Source organism: Pelodiscus sinensis, unplaced genomic scaffold, assembly GCF_049634645.1.
Source record: "Pelodiscus sinensis isolate JC-2024 unplaced genomic scaffold, ASM4963464v1 ctg134, whole genome shotgun sequence".
In the NCBI taxonomy this organism is placed as follows: Eukaryota; Metazoa; Chordata; order Testudines; family Trionychidae; genus Pelodiscus; species Pelodiscus sinensis.
Window position 1 is genome coordinate 169,439 of NW_027465855.1, and position 26,853 is coordinate 196,291.

At 49.2% G+C, this 26,853-nt stretch overlaps 1 protein-coding gene and 1 long non-coding RNA gene across 2 annotated transcripts; both read left to right on the top strand.

Annotated features, from left to right (window-relative positions):
* Nucleotides 1-92: 92 nt before the first annotated feature.
* On the top strand, nucleotides 93-3,843 carry SIT1 (signaling threshold regulating transmembrane adaptor 1). Its single transcript, XM_006131807.4, has 6 exons — nucleotides 93-232; nucleotides 638-757; nucleotides 889-913; nucleotides 1,320-1,378; nucleotides 1,864-1,931; nucleotides 3,519-3,843. Exons 1-6 carry the CDS (start codon nucleotides 196-198, stop codon nucleotides 3,786-3,788), a joined length of 579 nt encoding a protein of 192 aa, XP_006131869.1. The 5' UTR covers nucleotides 93-195; the 3' UTR covers nucleotides 3,789-3,843.
* Nucleotides 3,844-10,321: 6,478 nt separating this feature from the next.
* On the top strand, nucleotides 10,322-24,879 carry LOC106732609 (uncharacterized). Its single transcript, XR_012898972.1, has 6 exons — nucleotides 10,322-10,959; nucleotides 11,318-11,438; nucleotides 11,974-12,065; nucleotides 14,120-14,234; nucleotides 20,482-20,587; nucleotides 22,330-24,879. It is a non-coding gene; the product is annotated as an uncharacterized LOC106732609 (long non-coding RNA).
* Nucleotides 24,880-26,853: the final 1,974 nt, after the last annotated feature.

Sequence of the window (26,853 nt, forward strand, 5' to 3'; positions counted from 1 at the left end):
AGATGAGAGAGGGAGGGTCTCTGCTAGGCCTGGGGAAATGAAGCAGTAAGACTGGTGCCATCAGGATCGTGGCAGGAGACGTTGCCTGGATCCAATCTGGAGCAGCTGCAGCCAGCGTGGGCGTCTGCCCTCAATCCGGAGTGACTCCACCTGGGATCAGGGCTCTTTTGCCATAAGAGAAAATCGTGTCTCCCTATGGGCTCCTCCGTCTGCAACTGCAGTGAGATTTCAGGTAAGTCCAGGGTTGCTGGACTGAGTGGAGAGGATCAAACACCTCCACCAGGCTGGTGGCTGTAAAGGGAAATGAGGCCATCCCTGTGCCTCAGAGCAACATATGGCCTCCGGGAGCATGGAGGGAACATCCCCGCACTGGATCTGATGGTTGCTGGAGCCTTCGCTATTTGCAGCATGAGGTCATGATCCAGGAGAGTCAATGTAGCACTAGCAAACTGGTGCCAGGAGGCCAGGGTCTCCAGGCACCCTGACAGCTCAGTCAAGACTCTGCAACGAACTGTCTGGGAGCCAAGCTTTAACCTGCTGGGGCTGGAGGACAGTGCCAGTGGGGCAGGCCCCAGCCAGGTCAGGGCTCTCTGCAGACAGTGGGCCCCGTGCTTCCAGCAGCCCCTCTGTTTTGCAGGCCATGGAGCAGTGCAAGGCACTGGTGCCATGTGGGGGCTTGTTGGGGCGCTGGCCCTGTCGCACCTGGTGTCCTTGTTGTGGAACATTCTCTGCTGTGTGAGGCGCACACCACAAAGAGGTAAGTCCCTCACTGAGTCCCTCTCCTCCTACACGGCTGCCTGCCACACCCCAGTGGCGGCACCATCGTCCCCAAGACCTGGCTGTGGAGCTGATCTCTCTCTTTCTCTCTCTCCTGCCCTGCCTACATAGATGTGTCCAGAAGGCTCAGGAGAAGGTGAGTCCAGAGGCAGAAACAGCAGGGGCAACACATCACTGCATTGTCTGAGTCCCTGGCTGTCCCCACTGCGGTTCCCTCCATGTTGGGAGGGGCAGGGAAGGGGGCAGCTCTCCCCTCTTGCTCTCGGCCCCTTGGTGCCACTCCCCTGCCAGAGCTGGCACAAATCAGGGGTATTTGTTTCCCCATCCTGCCCGTTACCACCAGTTCAGCTCAACTCTGGCTGGACGGGCCTCTGGTCTGACTTCAGGGGCCTGTTATGGATTGAGCCCACACATGCATTTCTTCCCTTTGGATGTGTACCACCACCACTGCCACATATCCCCGTGCTCCTCAGCCTGACCCCAGTGTGTCCACCTCTGCCCCGGCACCGATTCATTTACTGGCATTTTGGTTTCCATCCCAGTGTGAAGCATGCGCCTGAGGAGAGCCCCCTGTATGGCAACATCAGTTACTTGCAGACAGGTGAGTGGCACCAGGGTCCCTCCCAGGATCAAGCCCCTTTTGGCTGAGGCTGCCCAGGCTCTATCCTGTGTAAAAGAGCACACAGGCGTGCACTTGCTCCTACGTGCATGCACACACATGTGCCTGCACCAGCAAGTACTCACACACCTCATGGAGGGGAAATAATCCTGTCACCTGTTCTGTGACACACTAGTTGGGTCCCCAGTTTGTGGAAAGCATCTCAGCATCATCAGGGCTGGTGTGCACCTGTTGGGACCCCGGCCCTTTGGCTACAGCCGCAGGCTCTGTCTCAGACGGGCCACTCATGGGCTTGTTTCAGGTGGGTGTTGTAGGGAGGTGTTTGAAGCGGCTTGGTCCATCAGTGTTGCATGTGAATGGGGACTCTGGCTGCTCAGTACCTCTTCACACTGGAGCCAGCTCATGTCTCTGTTCTGGTTCTGGACTAGCTGTACCAGCAGTCACCTTCCCTCTCCCTCTGCCCTTAGGGTACAATGCTGGATCTGAAAACTCCATGGTGCCAGAGCCCCAAGAGCAACAGGAATCCAGCCCCAAGGTGAGCCAAGGTCTTGGTACAGCTGTGGCCAACAACATCTGTAGCCACAGAACCCGCAGCCCACAGTGCAGGGGCTGTCCCCACTGGCTGGCTGACCTGTAGCATGAGATAGTGGGTGGGGCTAAGGGGCACAAGCAGAGCAGTGTGGGGAAAATAGGGCTGGGATATGAGGGGGCTGGTAGTTGTGACTGAGGGCACCAGAAAAATAGCTGGACATGGGGGACAGCCAGGGTTGGAATAGCAGGTCCAGGCTGAAGGCCACAAGCAGAACTGTGAGTTGAGTAAGCTGGAGCTCTTGGGGCAAGAGAATTGCAAGTGTTATATTAATGTGTTCAGGGGCTGTGTGCAGAGTCTATCTGTGTGCAGAGCCGCAGGAAGCGGTGAGTTATCAGCCCTGAGCATCTCTGTGCTCAGCCTATTTCCTCTCCTCCACCTCCTTTCTGACTGCTCTGTGCCCCACTGCTGTGTTTGCCTTCAGCAAGCAGCAGGAATGCCAGGCCTGGAATGGGAACGTGGTCTGCAGCCAGGGGGTGGGGCAGGGGGTTAGCTGTGGTGGGCAGAGCAAGCAGCAGGCACGAGGCCTGGAGGGGGCATTGGGACTGGTGGTAGGCCTGGCCAGGCAGAGGGGCAGGAGAACTGCTGGGGGTGGGGCTTAAAAGCTGGCTCACTCCAGCTCCGTGAAGCCACCTGCCCCTCCCCCCCAAAAGGCAGCAGTGCGAGGTGGTAGGGGGTTCTCTGGGAGTGAGTCCAGGAGCGCACTGGCTGCTGGCCCTGCCCCTAAGGACTATCAAATAGTCATGTGACCACTAACATTTTATGCAGTTACTTGACTATTCAGTTGCACACTATCTCACTGAATAGGGGAAAGGGGGTGCATGAGTGAGGCTGCCTCAGAACTCCGTCACACACTTGGGGGCTGATGGGAGCAGGTTCTAGTGAATTGAGCAGCAGTTCTAACTATGTTTGTGTCTCAGTAGTGCAGGCTTTGTGATGAGGGGGCTGAGGCATCCTCTGCAAGGGGAGGGATGAGTGGCAGCTCTGGGGAAGGTGAAAGCCCCAGGGAACAGGGGCACAATTCCCCAGATACAGATGGTGGAGGAGGCTCTGGGTGTTTCCCACTTTGGAGCCAACCTGGTCCTTGAGTGTCCTGGGGCTGTTTGTTCCCTGCAGCCTTTTCAAGAGGGAGCAAAGGACCTTACTAGCAGGGCAAAGCCACACAACTCTCTAGCATGTTGTAGTGGTTGTCTGCCTTCTGCTTTCCCTGAAACCTATTGCCAGATGCTGCAATGGTTAACCTGCCCCTCAAGTCCCCTTCCCCACACACCCTGCTCTCCCCCAAAAGACTGCTCAGTCCTAGTGCCTTCCAGCTCTTGTTTCTCTCTGCTCCCATCCATCCCAGGCACCCTCAGTCTCCTGGACCAGCCAGAATCACTGTGCTGATGCAGGGAGCAGTCAGCACAATTTCACAGTAGGAGCAAAACCCATCCCATGGGAAACTTGTTGGTTACAAGAAAGGGGGAGATTAGGGCTGAGCCTCCAGCAAACACACATGCCACCCTCCTGGTGACACCTCTGCTTTGTCCCCAGAAGCCGACATGCTATGCCAACCTCAAGACTCTAAACCCCCAAGGCCGGCAGCTGCCAGAACCATCAGCGGGGGGTGCTGAGATCCAGTACACAGATGTGATGGTGATAGGGCCCAGGCGCTCAGAACCAGAGATTTGGGACGGGGCATCCCTGATAGGCAGAGAGGCTCCTCGGCCCCAGTCTGAGCTTTATGCGTCTGTCCACGCAGACCGATATGCAGCCACGTTTGAGAATCAAGACTATGCTAACAACCATGCGCTGCCCAGCTGAGAGGTGGGGGGTTCACGGAGTGCAATCCAGAGCAATAAATACGACTTTCACTGGCCACTGCCTCTGCCTCCTGTGCTGCTGAGCGGGTGGCAATGTCCCGGGAAAGGTGAGGGAGAGGGATACTTCCTGAAGCAGAGGGACAAAGGAGCCTTTGGTTACTAGCACGGTTTAGGAGTAGGGGGGGCAGAGGCGTTGGAATGCTCCCAGCTGCCTGAGCTAGCAGATCCCTGTCCCAGGCACGGGTCTGCCTGCTCACTGCCACAAGCTAGGGGGTCCCTGCCTCCAGCCTGGGCCTGGGCCAGTGGGACTAGGAGGTGGGCCAGGCTGGGCAGAGCAGTGTGGGGGGGGGGAGCAGGGAGACTGGGGATGTGGTCTGGCAGAAGGATGGGGGAGGCGGGCGGAGCCAGCCAGGGGAGTGGGGGAGGCGAGCAGGTGCAGGGCAGCCCCCCAACTGCACAGGCTAGTCGGAGCCACAGGCGGGAGGGGCGAGCGGCAAGGTTCCGCCCCCTGCCCAGACTCCGCCCCCTCTGCCCTGCCCTGCCCGCGGGCGGGGGATCAACTTCACCATTCGCCCAGGGTCAGGCGGAGAGCTGTAGTTCAGGAAGGGCGGAAGTGACGTTTCCTGTTGGGCGTTTCCATACGACGAGAGGCGGAAGTGATCTGCCGGGAGGAGCAGTTCGCTCAAACGCGCGGCTTCCCATTGGCCGGGAAAGGTGAGCGCAGCGAGGTCTCGTGACGGGAAAGGGGGCGGGGCCGCTTCCTTCCGCCCCCTAACTCGCCGGCTCTGGCCGAGTTGGTCACGTGACCCCCCCCACACTTGCCCCTTCTTCCCGGGCAGAAAGCGAAATGGGAGGGGCAGCTCGGGGGGGGGGGTCACGGGGGAGCCCCGCAACGCGCCTGCTAGTGAGCTGCGCCCCCCCCCGCTGGCCCCGCCGTGAAGGGGGAGGGGGGATTTGGGGGGAGGGTTAAGGGGGAGGGTTTTAGGGTTCGGGGGAGGGTTAAGGGTTTGGGTTAAGGGTGGAGGGGGAGGGTTTTAGGGGGAGGGGAGGGTTTAGGGGGAGGGGGAGGGGGAGGGTTTAGGTTAAGGGGGAAGGCTCTAGGGTTCGGGGGAGGGTTAAGGGTTTTAGGATTTGGGCGAAGGGGGAGGGTTTTAGGGTTCGGGGAGGATTTAGGGTTAAGGGTTTAGGGGGAGGGGGAGGGTTTAGGTTATGGGGGAAGGCTTTAGGGTTCGGGGGGGTTAAGGGTTTTAGGATTTGGGCGAAGGGGGAGGGTTTGGGGGAGGATTTAGGGTTAAGGGTTTGGGTTAAGGGGGAGGATTTTAGGGGGAGGGTTTGGGTTAAGGGTTTTAGGGTTCGGGTTTTAGAGCGTTTTTGAGGTGTGGACGTGCTCTTCCGCTAGTTTTTGCAGAAGATCTTGTCTGCAAAAAGCTTCTTATGCAAAAACCCTGCAGTGTAGACAAAGCCCTGGAGTCATCATCTGGATTGGGCCAATCTAGGGCCTTCTTGAAATAGCAGGCACCTGCTGCTGTGCCTGTGCAGCAGTGACGGGGGTGGGGAGTGTCCAGAGGGGCCACTGCAGAGCTGGGAGGGACAGTGAGTGGGAAGAGGGTACATGGGATCCCCAATGACTGATCCTAGTGACCCTGTTGATGGCTTTCCACAGGATCACTCCTCCACAGCCCTCCCTGTTTTCTAGCGTGGGATCACACCCACCCCATCCCCTCTCTTCCTTCCCTACAGTCCCCCATGCCTTACAGCCCATCTCCTCCTGCAGACAGGGAGGGTTCACTGCTCCCCACTCACCCCATGTCAGGGATGGCATGCCATCTCCTCAGCCTACATCCTGCCCCCCATATCAGAGACAGGATTGCCATCCATCCCCACTGTTCCCCCAAACTGGGTATCAGATTCCCCCCTCCGCCCATCCCCCCTTCCTATACTGTTCCCTCAGCCCTGCCCTCTCTGCCTCCACAACCCATCGATCATTCACCTTCCTTGGATAGGCCCAGCATCCCTGCTTTCCTTTCTTGGGATGGGCTCTCAACCCCTCCTCCACTTCCTCCGGGGTGGGATAGGCCCTACAAACAAGCATCCCATTCCTAGTGGCAGGATTACCAAGTCTCAATCTCGTCAATGTCAGTCATCACTGATAATCTTCAACTTTTGTTTTGGGGCTTCCTGCAGCAACCCCTCTGCCATCATCCCTGCTCTCTGCGGCATTTCTCTGTGCAAAGTCCCCTGGGCCTGGTAGGGGAGCTGCTATGTCACTGCAGGCAGCGAGCAGGGATGGATAGTCAGCCTGGCCACCATTGCCTCCTGCAGGAAAACAAGTAGTATCAGGGGCTTATGGGCAAGCAGAGCCATTCCTAAAGTGTTCCCTTTGGAGTCAGGCTGTTCACAGATGTGAGCTCCATGCTGGCAGAGGGCAGGTGGACTGTGCTCAATGTATTAATAAACTTGCAGATATACAAGAGTTCCTATAACTGACTGTTCTTTTCCCATTTTTCCTCCTTTCCTTTCCCTCCCCATCCCCCTCTTTCTCTGCTATTTATGTGGAACTTGAACCCCTTATACTCCATTCATCGGAAGAAGAGGGCTGTGCCCACGAACGCTCATGGTACCATCGGCATGTTTTGTTAGTCTCTAAGGTGCTGCTGGACTATTTGTTGTTTTTTAAGGTTTTTTTTCCTGTAGTGTGAGGGTTTCCAACCATATAATAATTGAATACTGGGCCTGATCCTGGGACAAAGGACCTGTCAATCCTAAAGGTGACAACTGGAAATTCATAAGCAATCTTACATCAGGCAACACCTGACACAGTGACCCGGCCTCCCCAAGAGCTAGCTGACTGTAAACAATACCATTAACGGATAAACATCAGCTTATCGATTACATGGTTAATCAGTTATACGCTAACTTCCCCACTTCTCAGAGGGCTACCCGGTGCAGCTGGAGGTGTGATCAGTGATTTAAAAAATACACAACAATTGAATGTTGACAAGTTTATGAAGATCCAGAATGGTCCCCTTCCCCTGTTTCTTTCACTGACTATTCCATCCCTACTGCAATATGTTGGTGTCCAGTAGGAAAAATTATCCTAATTAAAAAAAATCAATGTAAATGTTAATTCTGTGCCATGGTTAACTGGTGTGAGTGGTCCTCTGATTGTAAACATGCCCCAATATGGTTAACAGCACATGCATATTCCTAAAGTATTTTCATGATCAGGGCCAACCTCTTCATGGATTCAGTTGCAGAAAGGATAGAGTTTTGCTATCTAGAGTCAGACTTTATATATTGGAGCTCTTTGAGCACACAAGTACTGATGTGAACTACATGGGCATCATATTAACAAAATGAGACCAGATTAGATTTAAACGGAGGAAGATGTAATCCATAACTTTCTACAGATGGAAAACAAGTACAGTTGAGACTGAACAATCACACCATGAAACATTACAGAAGATGTTAATTGCATATAACTGAGTTCTTCAGTATCTTGCTCATGCTTACCCCATTGGATGTATTCTGATGTTTGATTATTATTTTTTAAAAAGGTGGCTGTGGACTGTGCATTCTAGCAACACTAATTCCAATGTACCTTTGTACAACAGTGCTACTTAATCACTCTAATAATGTATGGAGAGATCTGATTTTCTACTTGTACCATTTCAGGAGGTGTGGGTTTTTTTTTTCCCCCCATCAGAGATGACTAAACATGGGGACAAGAGGCAGGTTGCTCCTCTTTCCCTTCCCTGGAAAACACATGTACCTACCTGATGGGGCCAAGGAGCATCTGCAGATATCCTGGGATATCTCCCCATCTCTATACAGATAGAGATACAGAGGCAGCAGCTGGGCTGGGGCTGGGGCTGTGTGTAATCATGCAGGTTAACCAATAACCCCGGGCTCATCAGCTAACCATGTAAGTGGTTAAACTTTCACATCCCTTACCTGCCCCCCCTCACTACCTTCCCCTACATCCATCCTTCCACACCTAATGCCCTCTCAGCCACCCTGCTTTTCATCCCCAACAGCTCCCATCCCAACCCACACTCCTGACCCTTCCGGTCCATCCGCTTTTCTTCCTTTCAGCACCCCCAACCCATGGCAACCTGCACTCCTGACTCTGCCTTTCCCCCATCCATGCCTACTCCCATAGGACCCTTCAGCCTGCCACATGCTCCTCCATCCCCACCTCCATAGCCCATCCCAACCCAACCTGTTGTCTCCCTTCGCACGTCACAGATGGGTCTGCTGGGTTTGTATCCCCACAGCCTTAGTCTCAGAAGCCATGAACAAATAGGGGAGAACAAGTCATCTGGGGCAGTAGGTGCTAGAGTGGGGTGGTGACTGCTGTTGACTCACTATCTGCTCTTTGAGTGAGGCTGATGAGATGGGAGAGGGAGGCAGGAATGAGGACACCAACATTTCACACACCAAGGCTGTGTCTAGACTGGCCAGTTTTTCTGGAAAATCAGCCGCTTTTCCAGAAAAACTTGCCAGCTGTCTACACTGGCCGCTTGAATTTCCACAAAAGCACTGACTTCCTACTGTAAGAAATCAGTGCTTTTTGCGGAAATACTGTGCTGCTCCCGTTCAGGCAAAAGTCCCTTTTGTGCAAAACATTTGCGCAAAAGGGCCAGGGTAGACAGCTCAGATTTGTTTTCTGCAAAAAAGCCCCCATAGCGAAAATGGCAATCGGGGCTTTTTTGCGGAAAAGCGCATCTAGATTGGCCACGGACGCTTCTCCGCAAAAAGTGCTTTTGCGGAAAAGCGTCCTGCCAATCTAGACGTGCTTTTCCTAAAATGCTTTTAACTGAAAACTTTTCTGTTAAAAGCATTTCCGGAAAATCATGCCAGTGTAGACGTAGCCCAATAGTGCTTAGTGTAGTGACAGTGCAAGCCAGGGGATCTAGGGGTGAGAATGGACCACAAGCTAAATATGAGTCAATGGTGGAACACTGTTGCAAAAAAAGCAAACATGATTCTGGGCTGCATGAACAGGAGTGTTGTGAGCAAGACACACAAAGTCATTCTTCCGCTCTACTCTGCTCTGATTAGGCCTCAATTGGAGTATTGTGTCTGGGCACCACGTTTCAGGAACAATGTGGAGAAATTGGAGAAGGTGCAGAGAAGAGCAACAAGAATGATTAAAGATCTAGAAAACATGAGCTATGAGGAAAGACTGAAAGAACCGGGCTTGTTTAGTTTGGAAAAGAGAAGACTGAGAGGGGACATGAGAGCAATTTTCAAGTATCTAAAAGGCTGTCATAAGGAGGAGGGAGAAAAATTGTTCTCCTTGGACTCTAAGGATAGAACAAGAAGCAATGGGCATAAACTGCAGCCAGGGAGGTTGAGGTTGGACATTAGGAAAAACTTCCTGCCTGTCAGGCTGGTCAAACACTGGAATAAATTGCCTGGGGGCGGGGGGGCGGGTTGTGGAATCTCCATGGGTATGTCTACACTGCCACCCTAGTTCGAACTAGGGTGGCTAATGTAGGCATTCGAAGTTGCAAATGAAGCCCGGGATTTAAATATCCCGGGCTTCATTTGCATCTTGCCGGGCACCGCCATTTTTAAATCCCCGTTAGTGCGGACTCCGTGCCCGCAGCTACACACGGCACGAAGTAGGTAATTTGAATTAGACTCCCTAATTTGAACTACTGTTACTCCTCGTGGAATAGTCTACTCCGATCATGCGATGGAAAGAGAACAAGAGCACCAAGCCTGGACGCATGATCGATGCGAGGCAACAGCTACCCAGCTGGAAGTGGAGCAGCCACAACTGTCACTGAGATAAGTGTCTGGTTTGGAGAGGTTTCTCCTATGGACCACCTGGATCCAGGTAGAATTGCCCCCTTTGTTTAGAAATGCAGCCCCAGCTGAGGTTCCTGAATAGCTACAGTGGTTACATGAGAAACAGGGTCCGTTTTTCATGGACAGCTCATTTTTCTAGAACAGGGTGTCCTCAGCAGAGAGCTGGATCCAGCAGGCTGATGCCAGGTGATGAATGCTTGCCTTTCTCTCATGTGTTTCTCTTTCTCTCCCTCTGTCTCTACTCTGTGGTGTTGGCCAATACACACTCTGCCTTCCTCTGTCTCTTGGTCCTTAGCTCTGCTTCTGCCACCTCCCTCTACAAGATTCTTGCAGGCATTCTAGGTGTGCATTTCCACAGACAACATTTCGGGAACCTCAGAGCGTAGAAAGGGAAGTAAGTCATGTGAGACCGTGAGCATGAACGTGGAGTTGTGGCTGTCATTGCCAACCAGTCTCTCTACATAGAGCGGGACCAATACAGAAGGAAGAGGGAAGCAGGAATGAAGACAAAATTTCACACACTAATAGAACTTAGCATAGTGATGGCTCATGCTGGGCTTTTCCCCTCTGTGCTTTTTAGAGGAATCATCTAGAGGCCCTGACTGGAGGAGAAACGGGTAGTGTGGAGCTGAGGAGCTGTGATGTAGTTCTGAGGAGATACGAATGGTCCTCTGCTCTCTGCCTTCCGTCTCTCCGCTTGCGAGTAAGCAGTCAGTAGTTTGAATTCTTCATATGTACTTGGCAGCAGGTTTCTTCACAGACCATGAGCTTCCTGTTTTGGCAGGGGGTCTTGGGGAACTGAAGGTGGAGAAGGGACGGTAGTTTGCTGTGTAGAGGTATTTCTTGGGATGTAGGTTCCACAGGGTTCTATCTGCTTGTTGTCCTATTGTGGAAATGGGAGATGGATTGGTCAATGTTAGAGCCCCCCATGGTGATTTAGATAGGAGGAGAAGAGGTCATGCGCTGTTGCTGACTTAGATGCTTACTGGTGTGTCTTTTCTCCCTTGTATTGCGTTTAGTAGTGAGGAACAAGGAAGTCAGCTGTCAGAATCTCCTTCCCTTCTGCAATGGAAAGCAATCGTGATGAGCGAGTCCATGAGCATGATCAATGTGAGGCATGAACCGTCCAGCCAGATGAGGAGCAGTTGCTGTCATCACTGAGATATGCATTTGGTTTGCTGAAGGCTCCGCTCCTGGCCTACCTAGGTCTCAGTAGGGACAGACATTTAGCCAGGGCTGGCTTTGAAAGGAGAGAGACAAGGTCCCCATTTTCAGTGGTGGCTTATTTCTCTGGACACAACTGGAGTGTCCTCCACAGCAGAGAATTGGAGGCAAGCAGATGACTTCAGGTGGTGAGTAGCTTTCCTTTAGCCAATGCGAGACTGTCTGTCTCTCTGTGTGTCTTCTCTAGTGTGTTGGCCATCACGCTCTTTCTCTGTCTCTTTGTCCTTGCCTCTGTTTGTGCGCTCTCCTTCTGTTGGACAGTCGTAGATGTTCCAGGTGTGCATTTCCACAGGAAAGGTGTCAGGAGCCATGGGGGTTAGGAAGGGAGGTAAATGTGGCGGAGCTCTGTCATTGTTGACTCAGTCCTAGCTTGAATGGGGCTGATAGAGTTTGGAAAGGGAGGAGGGCTGAAGAAGAGATTTCCCACCCCAATAGAGCTTAGCATAGTGATGCCTCATGCTGGACTCTTTCTGTTGTTCTTTTCAGGGGAATCATGCAGAGGCCCAGGTCAGAGGAGCACTAGGCAGCGGAGGACATGAGTAGCCTTGAACCCTTCAGACAACATAAACGATACTCTGCTTTCTGCCTTCCACACACCTGGCTCTGAGTAAGTACTCAGTGCTTTGAATTCCTCATTTATACTGGCATTAGGATTCTTCACAGGCTGTTAGCTTCCTGTTGCAGCATAGGGCCCTGGGGAATGGAGGCTGCAGAAGGGACAGTAGTCTGCCATGCAGAGTGACTATTTTGGATGGTAATAGAAATGTAGCCGTGTTAGTCTGGTGTAGCTGAAGTAAAATACAGGACTATGTAGCACTTTAAAGACTAACAAGATGGTTTATTAGATGATGAGCTTTCGTGGGCCAGACCCACTTCCTCAGATCAAGTCTGATCTTGATCTGAGGAAGTGGGTCTGGCCCACGAAAGCTCATCATCTAATAAACCATCTTGTTAGTCTTTAAAGTGCTACATAGTCCTGTATTTTGGATGCAACTTCAACAGGCTCCTTTCTATTTTTATTCATACAGCAGTAGTGGGATGGGGTGGCCGACGGATCCCCACAACGTGATTTATAATATATAAGAGATTATGCAACACTGCCGACTGAGTTTCTAACTTGTTTCTTTTCACCCCTTGTGCAGAGTTTAGTAGCAAATGAAAAGAAGTCCACCAACAATCTCTTGTCATGCAATGGAAATGGAGCGAAAGCAGTGACTACATGAGGATATTCAATGTAAGACAAGAGCCATGCAAAACAGCCCCCATTGTCACTGAGATAGGTAGGCTGTGAACAGAGCACTCACCAGGCCAGATACTTAACTCCAGGCAGGAACATAGAATCATAGAATACTGGGACTGGAAGGGACCTCGAGAGGTCATCGAGTCCAGTCCCCTGCCCTCATGGCAGGACCAAATACTGTCTAGACCATCCCTGATAGACATTTATCTAACCTACTCTTAAATATTTCCAGAGATGGGGATTCCACAACCTCCCTGGCAATATATTCCAGTGTTTGACCACCCTGACAGTTAGGAACTTTTTCCTAATGTCCAACCTAAACCTCCCTTGCTGCAGTTTAAGTCCATTGCTTCTTGTCCTGTCCTCAGAGGCCAAACTGAACAAGTTTTCTCCCTCCTCCTCATGACACCCTTTTAGATACCTGAAAACGGCTCTCATGTCCCCCCTCAGTCTTCTCTTTTCCAAACTAAACAAACCCAATTCTTTCAGCCTTCCCTCATAGGTCATGTTCTCTAGACCTTTAATGATTCTTGTTGCTCTTCTCTGGACACTCTTCAATTTCTCCACATCTTTCTTGAAATGCGGTGCTAACATCTGGTTAGTGAAGGCTGGCTTTGTAAGGAGCGGTTCTGAGGGATAGCAAGTCCCCGTTTTTAGAGACTGCTCTGTACTCTGGGCAGAAGCAAGTGCCTGCCCCAGCAGATAGATGGACTTAGGAAGAGGACTCCAGATGGCAAGTGGCTTGCCTTCCTCCCACATGTTTCTCTCTCTCCCCTAGCATATTGGCCAATCCAATCTCTTTCTCTCACCCTCTTCCTTTTGTCTTTGTCCTTTTCTCTGCTCTTGCCATCTCCTTCTACAGGACACTTGTGGGCATTCTAGGTGAACATTCCCACAGGCAAAGTCTTGGGAGCCAAGGGGAAGTAGGAAGGGATTTAAATCGTGCAGGGTAGGGTTCTCAAAAGCAGAGCTCTGTCATGGTTGACTCAATCTCTGTTCATCGAGTGGGGCCAATATAGATGGGAGACGGGGGCAGGATTGAAGCCAAGATTTCACACATCAATGGAGCTTAGTGTAGTGATGGTAGAGTATGGGCTTTTCCTGCTGTGTTAGTGAGGCAAGCATCCAGCAGCTCTGACCAGAAGAGATGATGACAGAAGGTGACCTGAGAAGCATGAATATTCTTCTAAGGAGAGACTGGAAAGATCCTGAGCTTTCTGCCTTCCTCATAACTGGCTGTGAGTAATCAGAATTTTGAAGTCCTCATTTGTGCTCGCTGTCATTCCCTGACAGGTCGCCAGCTTCCTGTTTGGGCAGGCAGGAGACCCTGTGGAATTGGGGCAAGTTGTATTCCCACTGTGGGAATGGGAAGGAGAGGCCATCTCCCTCAATGTGTTAGATGCAAGAAGCAGCGGCCACCTGAGTTGTTAATTTATTTTCTCCCTTGTGCTGGATATAGTAGTAAAGGGAAAAGCAGTCACCTGTCAGTCTCCTCCCATTGCGAGACGGAAAGAGATCCAGATTAGCGAGCGTGGTCGAGTAAAGGCAAGAGCCGTCCAACTGGGAGCAGAGCAGTTGCCATTCTTATCTCAGTAAGTGACTGTTGTGGCAAGGGCTCTGCTCACGGCCCTCTAGGCTCCAGGTAGGGATGCTTATCTTCCCAGGCAGATAGATGGATCTAGGCGGATGAGTCCAGGTGGTGAGTCACTTGCTTTTCTCCCATGTGTTTCTTTCCCTCTTCTCCATTGTGTTGGCCAACACACTTTCTCTCTTTCACTGTCTCATTGTCTTGGCACAGAGGAAAGGACAACTTGCAGGCAGTCAAGTTGTGCATGTCCACAGGCAAAATCTCAGGACCCATGAGGAGGTAGAAAGGGAGAGGGCAGTGAGCGTGAGACTGGAGTTGTGACTGTGGTTGACTGTCTCTGTTCATGTAGTGGGGCCAATGTAGATGGGAGTCAGAGGCAGGGATGAAAGCCAGATTTCACACAGCAAGAGAGCTTAGTGGAGCAATGGTTCATGCTGGGGTTTTTCTGCCGCACTTGCAGAGGAATCATCCGGGAGCCCAGAGGAGAAGCTGGCAGAAGGGGACCCAAGCAGCCTGGATATCCTTCTAAAGAGACATGCACAGTCCTCAGTTTTCTGCCTTCTTCATAACTGGCTGTGAGTAAGAGATCAGGTTTTTGATTTCCTCTCCTGTTTTCACTCTAGGTTTCTTCACAGGCTGTTGTCTTTCTGCTTTGGCACAGGCCTGTGGAATCGAGCCTAGAGAAGGGACAATAGTCTGCTCTGCAGAATGACTTTTTGAACATGTGTTCCATGGAGTCCTTTCTAACTGTAGTCCTACAGCAGTAATGGGAGGAGGTGGCAGTGCCCTGGAACGTGGTAGATGCGGGAAGAGGAGGTTACGTGACACTGCCAACTGAGATGATTACTGGTTTTTATTTATTTATTTATTTATGTTTGCTTGTGCTGGGTTTAGTAGTAAGGGAAAGAAGTCAACTGTCAGAGTCTACTCCATCATAGGATGGAATATAAGCAAGAGCAGTGAGTCCATGTGCATTATCGATGCAAGACAAGAACTATCCAGCTGGGACTGGAAAGCAGGGCTGCCCCTAGCGATGGCACAAAAGGAAGGGTGGCAGGAGCAGACTCTACTACCCTTCCTTCTGTGCTGCTGGTGGTGGCTGGCTGCTTCTGCGCTTGATGCCCGCACTTTCTTACTGCCCAGCTTAGAAGTTAGAGCCGCCAGCAGCAGCAGCAGCACAGAAGGAAGGGTTGGGATACCACACCCTGCCTCCCTTCCTTCCTGCTGGCAGCAGGATTGCCATCTATGTTGGGCATCTGACCACTTGCCACCTCCCACTGCCAACCCCTTAGAAGGCAGTGCCTCTGCCAGCTGTAGCAGAGAAGGAAAGGAGGCAATACTGTGTCATGCCACCGTATCTGCTCCATTGCTGCTGGTGGTGGCACTGCCTTTCCAGCTGCCCAGAGTAGAAGACAGAACTGGCAGCAGCAGTGGCGCAGGAGGAAGGACAGCAATACCATACCACGCCACCCTTCCTTCCGAGCTGCTGCTAGTGGTGGTCTTGACTTCTGAGCCAGGCATCTGGCCGGCGGCCACTGCGCTGTGGCCACACAGTTCAAAAGGCAGCTCCACTAGCAGCAGCAGTGCAGAAGGAAGGGAAGCAAGGTGATATCAGTCCAACCTTCCTTCTATGCTGCTCCTGGGAACGGCGCTGCCAGCTGAACAGGGCATGTAACAAGAGATTGTTCCTCTGTGACCACTTCTCCCCTCTCCTCCTCCCGCAGAGAGGGAAAAGGGGTCTGAGTCCGCTCCATGGAATGGGTGGTGACTGTGGGATCCTGCTTTCCCAGCGGTCAGCACAGGGCCTGGTGCTTCCTGATTAGGTGGAGGAGGCTTTTTGCCATTACAGCATCCATTAGGGGCAGCTAACAGGGAGTTTCGAGAGGGAGATCTCCAGGTGAAAGAGAAGCGAACACAGGACCTTTGAGGCAAATGGCTGTCTGTCGTGTGTGTGTGTGTGTAGGTTACCTGCTAGTTGCCGAAAGAAACTTTGTGCTGAGCTTGTCCGTCTGTCTCTGTCTGTCTGGAGATACAAGAGCTGAGCTGTTTGTTTGAAGGACCACGTGCTGTGGTCGGCAGTTGGAAGCTGTGAGCTTCTAAATGAGGATTTGAAATCTAGAGCCCTCTGTTCATTTGTTGAGCCTTACCCAAGGGGTGATGCTGTCAGGATGGCCAGGGCTTTATAAAGCCCGTGAGTAAGCAACCAGGGGGCTTTGAGAACAGGGGCAGCTAACAGGGAGTTTCCAGAGGGAGTTCTGAAGGGGAATTAGAAGGGGGTGAGGTACACTTGCCATTCTTTAAAACTTTTACACTAAACTAAAAATAAAACTTCCTGATTTAAATATCTGTCAATAACCTAAATAGCTGTAGGGGAGAATGCAGGCAGAAGCCCAGCAGCAGAGTGGGGGCTCTCCCGTTCATTGCACTCAGTGTAGCATGTATGGTTACCCGCTCTGTGGGCGGGTGGCGTGTGTGTGCATTCGGTACAAGGAGCTCCTGGCCCTCAGAGACCGCATATGGGCTTTGGAGGCCAGGGTGGTTGAACTGGAGGAGCTGAGGGAGGCGGAGAGGTACATAGATGTGGCTTTACAGGACACTGTAGAACTGTCCCACCTGCAGCCAGACAGCCCCTGTGCTGTTAAGGAGGATGAAAGGCTCAGGGAAGGAGAATATTCAACTGGAGCAGAGGGAAATGATCCCATAGTTGGGACCCACCTTCCAGAGGATGCCCTGGTACCTCTCGCACTGAGGATACATCTCTGGGGGAGGGAACTCCAGTCATTAGGAAAAGGCAGGTGTTAGTAATGGGGGATTTGATCATTAGAAACATAGATAGCTGGGTTTGTGATGACCAGGAGAACTATATGGTGATTAGCCTGCCTGGTGCAAATATTGCAGATCGCTCGAGACATCTAGATAGACTTATGTGCAGTGCCAGCGAGGAGCTGGTGGTCGTGGTACCTGTAGGTACCAGTGACATAGGGAAGGGTAGGGGAGAGGTTCTGGAGGCTAAATTTGGGCTGCTAGGAAAGAGATTGAAATCCAGGACCTCTAGGGTGGCATTCTCAGAAATGCTTCCAGTTCCACGCGCAGGGCCAGGTAGGCAGGCAGAGCTTCAGAGTCTCAATGCCTGGATGAGATGGTGTAGAGCAAAGAGGTTTAGATTTATTAGGAACTGGGGAAACTTTCGGGATACTGGGGGCCTATACAGGAAGGATGGGCTCCACCTAAACCAAAATGGAACCAGAATGCTGGTACTTAACATTAAAAAGGTTGTAGAGCAATTTTTAAACTAAGAGCTGGGGGAAAGCTGACAGGTGTGGAGGAGCACATGGATTGAACAGAGACATCTATTAGAGGAGGTTCTATTAACAGAGACGCTCTATGTTCTAGTCAGGAGGAGAAAATGGACGTATGAGTCAGATCAGATGACACACAATCCAAAGAAAAAGAGTCTAACACACACATCAAGAAATGGAGGACGTAAATAGTGACAAATTATTAAAGTGCTTGTACACAAATGCTAGAAGTCTAAAGAGTAAAGTGGGTTAACTAGAGTGCCTAGTTTTAAAGGAGGATATTGATGTAATAGGCATCACGGAAACTTGGTGGCATAAGGACAATCAATGGGACACAGTCACACCAGGATACAAAATATATCAGAAGGACAGAACAGGTCATGCTGGTGGGGGTGTGGCACTATATGTGAAAAAATGTAGAATCAAATGAAGTAAAAATCTTAAATGAGCCAAAATGTTCCATAGAATCTCTATGGATAGTCATTCCATGCTCCAATAATAAGAATAGAGCAGTCGGGATGTATTATCGACCACCTGATCAGGACAGTGATAGTGACTATGAAATGCTAAGGGACATTAGAGAGGCTAGCAAATTAAAAAAACTCTATAATAGTGGGAGATTTCAACTATCTCCATATTGACTGGGTACACATCACCTCAGGACAGGATGCAGAGAAAATTTCTTGATACCTTAAATGACTGCTTGTTGGAGCAGCTGGTTCTGGAACCCACAAGGGGAGAGGCTATTCTTGATTTAGTCCTAAGTCGAGGACAGGATCTGGTTCAAGAGGTAAATACACCTGGCCCACTTGGAAATAGTGACAATAAAATTTAACATCCCGGTGGTGGGAAAAATATCTCTGCAGCTCAACACTGTGGCATTTAATTTCAGAAAGGGGAACTACACAAAAATGAGGAAGTTAGACAGAAATTAAAAGGTACAGTGACAAAAGTAAAATCTTTGCAAGCTGCATGGAAACTTTTCAAAGACAGCATAATAGAGGCCCAACTTAAATGTATACCCCAAATTAAAAAACACAGTAAGAGAACCAAAAGTGTGCCACCGTGGCACTTAACAACCAGGTAAAAGAAGCAGTGACAGAGAAAAAGATATCTTTTACAAAGTGGAAGACAAATCCTAGTGAGGAAAATAGAAAGGACCATAAACTTTGTCAAATTAAGTATAGACATATAATAAGAAAAGCCAAAAAGGAGTTTGAAGAACAGCTAGCCAAAAACTAAAAAAAAAAAAAAAAAAAGTAAAATGTTTAAGTACATCAGAAGCAGGAAGCCAGCTAAACAACCAGTGGGGCCCTTGGATGATTGAAATGCTAAAGGAACACTCCAAGACTATAAAGTCATAACGGAGAAGCTAAATGAATTCTTTACTTTAGTCTTCATGACCGAGGATAACGGAGAGATTCCCAAACCTGAGCCATTTTTTTTAGGTGACAAACCTGAGCAATTGTCCCAGATTGAGGTGTCATTAGGGGAGGTCTTTGGAACAAATTGATAAACTTAACAGTAACAAGTGACCGGGACCAGATGGCATTCACCCAAGAGTTCTGAAAGAACTCATATGTGAAATTGCAGAAATTAACTGTGGTTTGTAACTTATCCTTTAAATTGGCTTCCGTACCTAATGATTGGAAAATAGCTAATGTGACACCAATATTTAAAAAGGGCTGTAGAGGCGATCCTTGCGATTTTTAGACCGATAAATCTAACATACATACTGGGCGAATTAGTTAAAACGATGGCAAAGAATAAAATTGTCAGACACGTTGAAGAATATAATTTGTTGGGGAAAACTCAACATGGTTTCTGTACAGGGAAATGCTGCCTTACTAATATGCTAGAGTTCTTTGAGGGGGTCAACAAACATGTGGACAAGGGGGAATCCAGTGGATATAGTATTCTTAGATTTCCAGAAAGGCTTTGACAAGGTCCCTCACCAAAGGCTCTTAAGTAAAGTAAGTTGTCATGGGATAAGAGGAAAGGTCCTTTCATTGATTGATAACCAGTTAAAAGACAGGAAACAAAGGGTAGGAACAAATGGTAAGATTTCAGAGTGGAGAGAGGTAACTGGTGGGGTTCCCCCAAGGATCTGTCCTGGGACCATCCTATTCAACTTATTTATAAATTATCTAGAGAAAGGAGTAAACAGTGAGGTGGCAAAATTGGCAGATGATACCAAACTCCTCAAGACCGTAAAGACCAAAGCAGACTGGGAAGGGCTTCAAAAAGATCTCAGCAAACGAAGTGATTGGGCAACAAAATGGCAAATTAAATTGAATGTTGATAAATGTAAAGTAATGCACATGGGAAAACATAATCCCAGCTATATATACAATATGATGGGGACTAATTTGGCTACAACTACTCAAGAGAAAGATCTTGGAGTCATTGTGGATAGTTCTCTGAAAACATCCACTCAGTGTGCAGTGGCAGTCAAAAAAGCAAATAGAATGTTAGGAGTTATTAAAAAAGGGATAGAGAATAAAACAGAGAACATCTTATTGCCTCTGTATAAAACTATGGTACGCCCACATCTTGAATACTGCAGACAGATGTGGTCTCCTCATCTCAAAGAAGATCTCTTGGCATTGGAAAAGGTTCAGAAAAGGGCAACAAAAATGCTGAGGGGTTTGTCACGGGTCCCATATGAAGAGAGATTAAAAAGACTTTTCATCTTAGAAAAGAGGAGACTAAAGGGGGATATGATACAAATCTATAAAATCATGACCAGGATGGAGAAAGTGAATAAGGAAAAATTATTAGTCCCACAATACAAGAACTAGGAGTCACTAAGAGTAAGTCTAGACTACATGCCTGTCGCCAGAGGCATGTAGATGAGGCTACCAGGCATAGAAAAATGAAGCGGCGATTTAAATAATCGCCGCTTCATTTAAATTTACATGGCTGCCGAGCTGAGCCGATCAGCTGTTTGTCGGCTCAGCGCGGTAGTCTGGACGCGCGAGTGTCAAAATCTAAGGCATTTGTCGACCACCCAGGTATGCCTCCTGGGATGAGGAGCCACGTACATTTAAATGAAGCGGCGATTATTTAAATCACCGCTTCATTTTCCTATGCCTGGTAGCCTCATCTACATGCCTCTGGCGACAGAGGTATGTAGTCTAGACGTACCCTAAATTAAATTAATAGGCAGCAGGTTTAAAACAAACAAAAGAAAGTTTATCTTCACGCAGCGCACAGTCAATCTATGGAACTCCTTGCCAGAGGCTGCGGTGAAGGCTAGAACTTTAACAGGGTTAAAAAAAGTGCTAGGTAGATTACTAGAGGTTAGGCCCATCAATGGCTATTAGCCAGGATGGGTAGGAATGGTGTCCCTAGCCTCTGTTTCTCTGGAAGTAGGAGATGGGAGGGATCAAGTAAGGATTACCTGTTGTGGTCCCTCCTTCTGGGGCTTCTGGTACTGGCCTCTGTCGGCAGACAGGACACTGGGCTAGATGGACCTTTGGTCTGACTTAGTATGGCTGTTCTTATGTTCGTATGTTTGTAGAGTGGGACAGAAATTGTTGGAAGAGGAAGTGACATGAGCTATCTGGACGCCAACCCCGGTATGCCAGAGTTCTGCCCATTTGCTCCCAGCATGAATGATGCATCCTGTGAGTTGTAGTTTTCAAATTTCTGCCTCCTCAGATACTTGAGTCACTGTCACGACACAGCCAGTGGCCCCCACCTGGCCCCCTTGGGAATTCTCAGCCCCCCCCCCCCCCCCCCGCCCCAATGCTATCCTGCTAGCCATGGGATCCCTCAGGCTGGAGGTGGCTAAGGAAGCGAGGAGAGAGGAGGGCTAACTGTACCCCTGTTCTCTTCACTCCCCCAGACCCTTTCAACACCCTGAGCCCAACCCAACTGTACCCTCATCTGTGCCCTTTTCCCCAGTCCGCACCCTTACCTTGGGGGCCTTCAGTTTCCTTCCCTTCTCTCCACAAAAACAAGCCCAACCTGCACTCCCAGACCATCCATACATTCATTGGGCCCATCAGCCTCCCTTTCTCCTCCCTACAACACCCTCCAGATCACCTCATCCTACACCTTATCCCTAACCTTCCCCTGTACTTGGGACCCCTCAGCATCCCTAGTTACTGTCTTCCTAACCCATCCTCCCTCCCTCTCCACCACCATCCTCCCAGATGTGGGACCTGTCAGCCCCCTTTTTCCTCCTTCCCTAGCCACCTCCGACTTGCAACCTCTCCTCCTCAGCTCCCTTTGCTGTCCAAGACCCCCAGTCTTGCCATATCCTTCCCCAACCTGCCCCTTCAGTTCATCCCTCCATTTGACACCCCTTAACCTCTCCCAGTTCACCCCAATTGTGACCCTAGTTTTACCTTCTCCCTATTCATCTTTCTACACCCAGGGAAGAAGCAGAGGGTAGGTGATGGGTTCTTAGCCCCCATCCCAATACACACTCCCAATCCTCCCAGTTTACCCCTCCTTTCTCTTGCTTTTAACACCCCCAATCAATGGCCACCTGCTCTCTTAACCCTCCCCTTCCTCTACCCATACATACACCCATAGGGCCAAGGGCACCATTTTTGGGGAGGCTAGGAGGGCAGTAGCCCTCCTCCCGAGTTTGAACCCCTGGATTTCTTGCATGAGGTCTGCCTAAAGCCCATGTCCTGGCTCCAGAGGCAGCTCTTAAATGCAGCCGAGTTTGAGCTCTGCCTTTGGGACGTGGACATTGTTATAAAAGAGGGAGGCAGGGTGATCAAGAATGGCTGGCCATTCTAGCAATTGAAGGATCATTTGATCGTTCATGCAGTTATGAAGGATCACCATAAAAACATTGCCGGGCACTCCACTTAAAAGGCAGGAGCAGAAGAGCATTATGCTTCTGGGATCTGCATTTGGACCACTGCTGCTACACGCCTCATAAATGTTCTCCTTGAGAGCAGAAAGATGCTTGTGATTTCCATGGGGTAGGTCCTGGGGAAGGCAGAGCTCTGCCTGTGGCTGGTCATTGTCTGGGATCATCCTTTCTTCCCCATAACTAGCTGCATGTGGGTCACCGTCCTTCACCCAGAAAGATGTTCCGTAGTTTGTAGCCCCTCCCTCTCCCCACATCACTGTATTTGATCACTGGACCATGGAACTGGAGAACAGTTACCACTTTCCTCAGAGGACCAGAGTATTCTGGGTAGGGGTGGGTATAGAGGACTGAGGGTGTGGTGAGGTGGGGAGGGCTGTAGTTTCTTATAAATGATGAGCATTTTTGGCCCTGGGTGGCTGGAGAGGAATAAAGAAGGGGTCTGCAGTGAACAGCAGCCAGGTGATGCATCTTTGTCTGTGTTTCAGCCACCAGCAGTGGCCTTGTTTTACAAGTGTTCTCTCGTTCTCTTTTCAGTTCTCAATGGGGTAGAAGAAAGAATGGCCGACACGTGGCAGAGAATTAAAGAAGTGGCAGCTGCCTGGAGCCCATCACTAGGGATGGAAGCAAGATAGTGAGATGCAGAATAAGAGCACGTGGAAATTTGCAGTCCTCCCTCAGTACTTCACTTTAAAAGATTCTCCCATTGATGCATCTCAAGCTCTTAGTTTTGGGGGAGTGCTGGACGAGATATTGGGCTAGATGGGCCTTTCATCTGACCCAACAGGGCTGCTCTTATATTCTTATGTTCTCATGCCTGCACACTTCTTTAAGGCTGCCACAGAGGAACTCCACATTCCCTTGCAGCAATGCAGGCACAGTTCTGAAATAGAACAACAGTGACACTAAGTGGAAATTTAAGAAACTACAAATAGTCTTGCAGTACCTTGGAGACTAACACAAAATGTGGATGCTATCACGAGCTTTCGTGGGCACAGCACAGAAGCTGATGATACCACTGTGACAGACGGCTGGCTAAGCCGAGCTCTGTCACTATAGCCTGGCTAAAGCGGCTGAGGGGAGACAGCTGAGCAAGCCCAGGCCTGAAGGGCAATTAGAAACAGCTGTGTGCCTCACTGGGGGAGGGCTATTTAAGGCAGCAAGAGGGGACATGAGGAAGCCAGGAGAAGGAGTGGCTGTGTGCGTGCTCCTTGCAGATGGAGGAGCTGGCTGAGTTTGCTGTAAGCTTTGTAAATAGAAGGTGGTGGGAACTGACAATGAAAGCACTGGTGACAGCATCAAAAGGGTCTCCAGCTGATATGTGGACCAGAAGGTGTCCCAGGGCAAGGGGCCTGAGTGAGGACCCTGCAACAATCATCTACATTTTTTGTTAGTCTGTAACTGAAAAACTTAAACAAATCATCTTGTAGCACCTTAGGTACTAACACAGCTAACTTGGGAAATGTAAGGTAATGAATACACAACTCTATAATAGAGCAACAGGGACATTTGGTGGCCGTTTAAGATAATGCATGCACAATTTTGTAATGCAGCAACTGTGACACTTGGAGTTCTCTCACGGTAATGCATGCACATTTCTGTAATGAAGCAACAATGGCACTCAATGGTCACTCGGGGTAATGCATGCACATTTATTAACTTTTCTAAGTAATCTTTTTCTGGTTACCATGGCCTGATTAAATGAATCCTAGAATACTCAAGGAGCTTAAGAGAGGAAATATCTGAGCCATTAGCATGCACAATTTTGTAATGCACAATTCTTTAGTGCAGCATGGTCTTCGTGGCTGAGAATATTGGGGAGATTCCCAAACCGGAGCCAGTCTTTTTAAGTAAGAAATCTGAGGAATTTCCCCATATTGAGGTGTCATTAGAGGAGGTTTTGGTACAAAGTGATAAACTTAATGGTGGTAAGTCACCAGGAGCAGATGGCATTCACCCAAGAGTTCCAGAAGAACTCAGATGTGAAATTGCTTAGCTATATTAACTGTGATTTGTAACCTACCCTTTAAATCAGCTTTTGTACTTAATGACTGGAAGATAGCTAACGTGACACCAATATTTACAAAGGGCTGTAGAGGCAAGCCTGTTAATTACAGACAGTAAGTCTAATGTCTGTACCGGGCAAATTAGTTGAAACTATAGTAAAGAATAAAATCATCAGACACGTAAATGAACATAATTTGTTGGGGAAAGTCAACATGGTTTTTGTAAAGGGAAACCATGCCTTTGTAATTTACTAGAGTTCTTTGAGGGACTCAGCAGACACATGGACAAGGGGGATCCAGTGGATATAGTGTAGTTAGAGTTCCAGAAAGCCTTTGATAAGGTCCATCAGCAAAGGCTCTCAAGTAAAATAAGTTGTCACGGGATAAGAGGGAAGGTCCTCTCATGGACTGGTAACTGGTTAAAACACAGGAAACAAAGGGGAGGAATAAATGGTTGATTTTCAGAATGGAGAGACTTCTGTTGTCCCCAAAGTGTCTGGCCTGGGACCAATCCTATATGCTCCTTTCTCCAGATCATTTATAAATATGTTAAACAGTCAGGTAGCAAAATTTGCAGGTGATACTAAAGTGCTCAAGATTGTTTAGGCCAAAGCAGATTGTGGAAAGCTTAAAAAAGATCTCAAACTAAATGATTAGGCAACAAAATGGCAAATGAAATTTAATGTTGATCAAAGTAAAGTAATGCATACTGGAAAGAAATAGTCCCAACTATACATACACTGTGATTGGGATTAATGTAGCCATAAACACTTGAGAGAGCGATATCTTGGACTCATTGTGGTTAGTTCTTTGGAAACAGCCACTCAATGTGCAATGACAGTCAAAAAAGCAAACAATGTCAGAAATCATTCTCTGTCTTATTCTCTATCCCTTTTTGATATCTTATTGCCTTGCTATACAACCATGGTACACCTATAGCTTGAATACTGCATACAGATGCAGCCACCTCATCTCCAAAGAGATATATTGGCATTTGAAAGGTTCCAAAAAGGGAACAAAAAATGGTGAAGGATTTGGAATGGGCCCCATATGAAGTGAGATTAAAAAGACTGGGACTTTTCAGTGTAGAAAAGAGGAGACTAAAGGGGGATATGAGACAGATCTATAAAATCATGACTGGTGTAGAAAAAGTGAAAAAGAAAAAGGTAGTTATTTGTTCCCATAACTAAGAACTAGGGGGTCACCAAAGGTAATTAATAGGTAACAGCTTTAAAACAAACAAAAGGAAGTTTTTTTTCCTCACAGCACACAGTCAAACTGTGGAACTTCTTTCCAGAGCATGTTGTGAAGACCAAGACTTTAACAGGGTTTAAAAAAGAACTAGATAAATGAATGGAGGTTAGGTCCATCAATGGCTATTAGCCACGATGGGTAGGAATGGTGTCCCTAGCCTCTATTTGTAAGAGGTTGGAAATGGACGACAGGAGAGGAATCACTTGATGATTAGCTGTTCTGTTCATTCCCTTTGGGGCATCTGTCATTGGCCACTTTTAAAAGACAGGATAATGAGCTAGATGGACCTTTGGTCTGACCCAGAATGGCTTGTGAAACACTGACAGTCGCTGGCCACTTGTAGAAGCGTTTTCACAATTCTGCAAGGGTACGTCTGCACTTCAGAGCTCTTATGGGATACCGGAAGTACCCTGAAATAGCTATTCCGCATCTATTGAAGCAGCTCATTATTTCAAAATAGATTTTGAACTAACGAGCGGCTTAGTCCGATGTCCCGGGATCTCTCATTCCACGAGGGTTAAGAGGAATTTTGGAATAGTGTGGTATTTCAAAATTTGGTGCTGTGTTGACAGTGCCAAATTATGAAATAAGCTATTTTGAAATACAATCAAAATAAGTAACACAATTTGCGTAGCACAGATTGCATAGCTTATTTTGAGCTAAGGCTGTCATGTAGGTGCACCTTCATGGAGCAACTTTGACACTCAGTGGCCTCTCACGGTAATACATGCACAAATCTGTAATGGAAAAACAGCAACATGTAGTAGGCACTCCTGGAAATGCATTCACATTTCTTGAATGGAGCAACTGTGACACTCCATGGCCACTTGCGGTATTGTGGGCACTATGCAGCAATGTAGCAAAAATAACATTTGATGGCCACTGGTGGTAATGCAGGCACAATTCTCTAATGCAGGGGTCTGCAGGAGCAGGTTGAGAGTAGGGTGTCTGGCCCGGGGCAGGGGGCAGAAGCAGGGTGCAGGTAGGTGTCTGGCCTGTGAAAGGAGGCAGGAGCAAGTTTTAACTCTTCTGCCCTGGACTCTGCCACTCTCCTGGGACAGGGTTGGGGGAAGGGCTCTCTCCACTGCACCTCCCACTTGGTCTATGCCTTGAGCACCGCTCCAGCTTTTCCTGTGAGGATGGGAGGAGCAGCATGCGTGCACTTCCCCCCGATTTGTATGCAGGATTGGTGTGGGAGGTAGAGTGCAGGAGCAGGTTGAGAATAGGGTGTCTGGCCAGGGGGACGGGGCAGGAGCAAGGTGCAGGTGGGTGTCTGGCTGGTGGCAGGAGGGAGAAGCAGGGGGTGGGTGCAGGTTCTTAGCATGGGGGGCAGGGGTGGCATGCTGGGCCTGGGTGGCACTTACAATAGATAAACTCTGTTACAGACACTAGAAAACAAGTAACAGTCACTGCCATATGGCAGCCAGATGCTGCTCCACACAAGGAGTAATTTAGCATCCAATGGGCAGAGTGTGGAACGGAAGCCATGGCTTGCCAGTAGTGCAGGGAGTCTGGCTGGCAGATCCAGAAATCGAGCCTGCTGGCATCTGATTGATGGAATGGGGCTCTCTAGCAGGTGTAAGTACATGGTGCAGGCATGAGGTGGGGGTGGTGGAGCAGGGACACAGCGATGGGAAAGATGGCTGACCCTTGCTCTAAGGCTATATCTATACAGGGAAAATAGTCTGAAATAACTTAGTTATTTTGAGACGTTATTTTGAAATATTTCAAAATCCCATGTCCACGCTACAGGGAAGTCTGAGGTAGGCTCCCTTAATGAGGGTGTGCTACCGTGATTTAG